Below are 3,889 nucleotides of genomic sequence, written 5' to 3'. Positions count from 1 at the left end.
AAGAGTGAAAGAAAAGAGGTCTGGGCGGCACGCTAAATTAAGTGATTCGGTGCTTATGATGCGTGCGCGTCGCCCACGCGTACACATGGGTAAGCAGTAATCTCAGTGATGCATAAGCGTCGGTCATGCGTACGTGTGACTTCTACTTGTGCTAGATGCACAATTCCAGCCTTATACCATCACAACTCTCTATTCAATGTACCAAAAGACGCCGATTTTTCATACCACGCGTACGCGTCGCTGACGTACACGTATGGAGCCAAAAAATGGCTAGTGACGCGTACATGTGGATCACGTGTACGCGTGGGGTAGGTTGTGCACCAGGCACCCCTCCCGCACAGTTCCAGCGTAACTCTCTGCTCATCATACTAGAGAGCGAACCTCCATATGACGCGTGCACGTCATTGACGCTTACGTGTCAGATACACCTCTTTTTTTCTGAATAAAATGGAAATATGCTTGAGTAAAAATTAATCAAAGACAAAATTACGAAATAAATAGAAGCACATAAATAAAATAGAATTATATAAAAAAAGAAAGATCATACCACGGTGGGTTGCCTCCCACCTAGCACTTTTCTTTAACATCCTTAAGTTGGACGGTCTATAAGCTCAGTCCTCTTCCCTTGCTAGATCCTTCAAGAGGAAGATCTCCAGCTCCTTGTTGTTCTTCACCTTCATACTATGATACAGCTTCAAACGGTGACCATTGACTTTGAAGAAGGTGGGACTTGAGGGGTGGCTTAGGTGGACAACTCCGTATGGTTCCACCTTCTTCACCACGTAGGGTCCATCCCACCTTGACCTCAGCTTGCCTGGTATTAACCTCAATCTTGAGTTGTAGAGAAGGACTTGATCCCTAGCTCTAAACTCTCTTCTCTTGATGTTCTTGTCATGGACTGCCTTCACCTTTTCTTTGTAGAGCCTTGAGTTTTCATACGCTTCTAGTCGAAGGCACTCCAATTCCTCTAGTTGTAGTTTTCTTTCAATCCCGTCTCCTCCCAATCCTGAGTTGCATTCCTTCACAGCCCAGTAAGCTTTGTATTCCACCTCTACCGAAAGGTGAGAAGCCTTTCCGTAGACTAGGCGGAATGGACTCATGCCGAAGGGTGTCTTGTAAGAAGTGCAATAGGCCCATAGCGCATCTCCAAGCCTAGAGCTCCAGTCCCTTCTATGAGGTTTGACAATCTTCTCCAGTATACGCTTGATCTCCCTATTAGACACCTCGGCTTGGCCATTCGTTTGGGGATGGTAAGCTGTCGCCACCTTGTGAATGATGCCATGTTTCTTCAGCAAACCCGTCATTCTTCCGTTACAAAAATGAGAGCCTTGATCACTCACGATTGTTCGTGATGATCAAAAGCGACAAATAATGTTATTCCTAATAAAAGAAACAACAATGTTAGTATCATCAGTACGGGTAGGAATTGCTTCCACCCATTTAGAAACATAGTCAACAGCTAACAAAATGTATAAGAAACCATTCGAGTTTGGAAATGGACCCGTGAAGTCAATACCCCAAACATAAAAAATTTCACAAAACAACATAAGTTGTTAGGACATCTCATCCCTCTTGGATATATTTCCAAACCTTTGGAATTGGTGGCAAGAGTCACAGAAAACATTAGCATCATTAAAAAGTGTGGGCCACCAAAATCCGCATCTAAAATTTTTCTTGTAGTCCTTTGAGGACCAAAGTGGCCACCACTCTCAGAAGAGTGGCAGGCCTCTAAAATTGACTGGATTTTGGATTGTGGCACATACCTTCTAATTATTTTGTTAGCACCACATCTCCACAAATATGGGTCATCCCATATGTAATACTTGGACTCGCTTTTAAGCTTGTCCTTTTGATGCTTAGAAAAATTTGGAGGAAAGGTACGACTAACCAAATAATTAGCTATGGGTGCATACCAAGGAGCCACCACAGATATTCCTTGCAAGCTATCAAGTGGAAATGCGTCATTGATAGGAGTGGAGTCACTTTTAATATGTTCTAGGCAACTCAAGTGGTCTGCCACCAAATTCTGGGAACCACTCCTATCTTTGATCTCTAAATCAAATTCTTGCAATAACAATATCCAACGGATTAACCTTGGTTTAGACTCTTTCTTAGCTAACAAGTACTTCAAGGCTGCATGGTCTGAATATACTACCACCTTGGTTCCAAGTAAATAAGCTCGGAATTTATCCAAAGCAAAAACAATAGCTAAAAGTTCTTTTTCAGTGGTAGTATAATTAGACTGGGCACCATCTAAAGTTTTAGAAGCATAAGCAATAATGTATGGGTCCTTACCTTCGCGCTGAGCCAGCCGCTCCTATCGCATAGTTAGATGCGTCACACATGATCTTGAACGGCCTACTCCAATCAGGCCCTCTCACAATAGGAACTTGGGTCAAGGCAATCTTCAGCTTATCAAATGCTTCCATGCAGTCCTCACTCAAGTCAAACTCTATGTCCTTCTGCAGTAGATGTAATAGGAAAATTCAACCCCTTAATGCTCACCAAGACGTCTTCCGCAATGCCAACCATTGAGATTATGCTCTTATCTGCCAAAACAAAACGGGCTGCCGACCTTTTCAACGGTGGAAACTTTAAAGCATCATATACAGATAATGGCATAATACTAACACATGCACCTAAATCACACATGCAGTCAACAAACTATACACCCCCTATAGTGCAAGTAACCATACAAGGACCAGGATCACCACATTTCTCCGGTATAGCACCCATAGGAGCAGAAATCGAGCTACCCAAAGGAATAGCTTCTAAATCATGAATCCTTTCCTTATTCATGTATTTAGGAACCTGGCAAATAGCATCAAAAAGGGGAATAGTTACCTCAATCTTTTTGAAGATCTCCACCATCTTGGGATCTAGCTCCACTTATTTTTTAGTCCTCCTAGCAAGGTGTGAAAAAGGAATGGGAATAGCCTCTTTCACAACATTGTCTTCCTTAGATATTCCATTCCTTGGTTGAGCAACTTCTTCTTCAACCGCATCTTGTACCTCATCCTCTTCTTCAACATCTTCTACATCAACAACGTCTTCATCTTGAATGTCTTCTCTTGAGCTTGGCTCCTCGGGACTCCTCTCTTGCAATGTAGTACCGGACCTCAAGTGATGGCATTGATTCCACCATTGGGGTTAGGTAAAGGTTGAGAGGAAAGTGTACTAGAGCTTGAAGGTTGATTGTTAGAGGTAGAGGACGGGTACATACGGGATATAAGAGCTTGTAGATTGGAGGTAAGACTGGTGATGCTAGAGGCAACTGTGGCTTGAAACTCTTTTTGTCCTTGCATAAGAGAGCGAAGCATCTCATCATTGGAGGAAGAAGGAGGGTAGATAATTTGAGGGGCTTGTGTTTGGTTGAGTTGAGGTGCTTGGGCTTGCCTTTGGTGAGGTGGTTGGTATCTTTGGCCTTAGTTTTGCTATTGGTATGGAGGGTTTTATTGATACCGATTTTGTTGATAGTTGTTGTTCTACCTTTGATTTCCACCATTGTCTTTGTCTCCTTGGTTGTAGTTGTCTCTCCATCCTTGGTTGGGATTGTCTTGCCAACCTTGGTTGTGGTTACCACCTTGATTATAATTACCACCTTGTTGATAGTACCCTTGATTCGGACGATTGTAATAAACATTGGTAGCCGCCAAGGTGTTGTTCTCTTGGAGTTGTGGACATTCATCAGTGTAGTGAGAATAGCAAGCGCATATTTCACACACTCTTTGAGGGACTAATTGTTGACATTGTTACTGTGGAGGAGGCGAAGGTTATTGTTGATTGAGCTGGAGCTGCTTGAGTATATTGGTCATCTCTCCCAGAGTCTTGGTAAGAGCAGCGATCTCACTACTAGAAGAAACTTCTACAACAGCCTTGGGATGATTAT

General features: G+C 42.9%; 1 protein-coding gene across 1 annotated transcript; it reads right to left on the bottom strand.

Moving 5' to 3' along the window:
• Positions 1 to 611: 611 nt before the first annotated feature.
• Positions 612 to 1,304, bottom strand: LOC112733768 (uncharacterized). Its single transcript, XM_025782852.1, has one exon. It carries the CDS (start codon positions 1,302 to 1,304, stop codon positions 612 to 614), a length of 693 nt encoding a protein of 230 aa, XP_025638637.1.
• Positions 1,305 to 3,889: the final 2,585 nt, after the last annotated feature.

This window comes from Arachis hypogaea, chromosome 13 (genome assembly GCF_003086295.3).
Source record: "Arachis hypogaea cultivar Tifrunner chromosome 13, arahy.Tifrunner.gnm2.J5K5, whole genome shotgun sequence".
NCBI classification, from domain to species: Eukaryota; Viridiplantae; Streptophyta; class Magnoliopsida; order Fabales; family Fabaceae; genus Arachis; species Arachis hypogaea.
The sequence above is the reverse complement of the archived record's forward strand: the minus strand, read 5'-3'. Positions and strand labels throughout refer to the sequence as shown.

What these genes read in the sequence shown, in the direction of transcription:
- LOC112733768 (XM_025782852.1), bottom strand. Translation starts at nt 1,304, where the DNA reads ATGACGGGTTTGCTGAAGAAACATGGCATCATTCACAAGGTGGCGACA.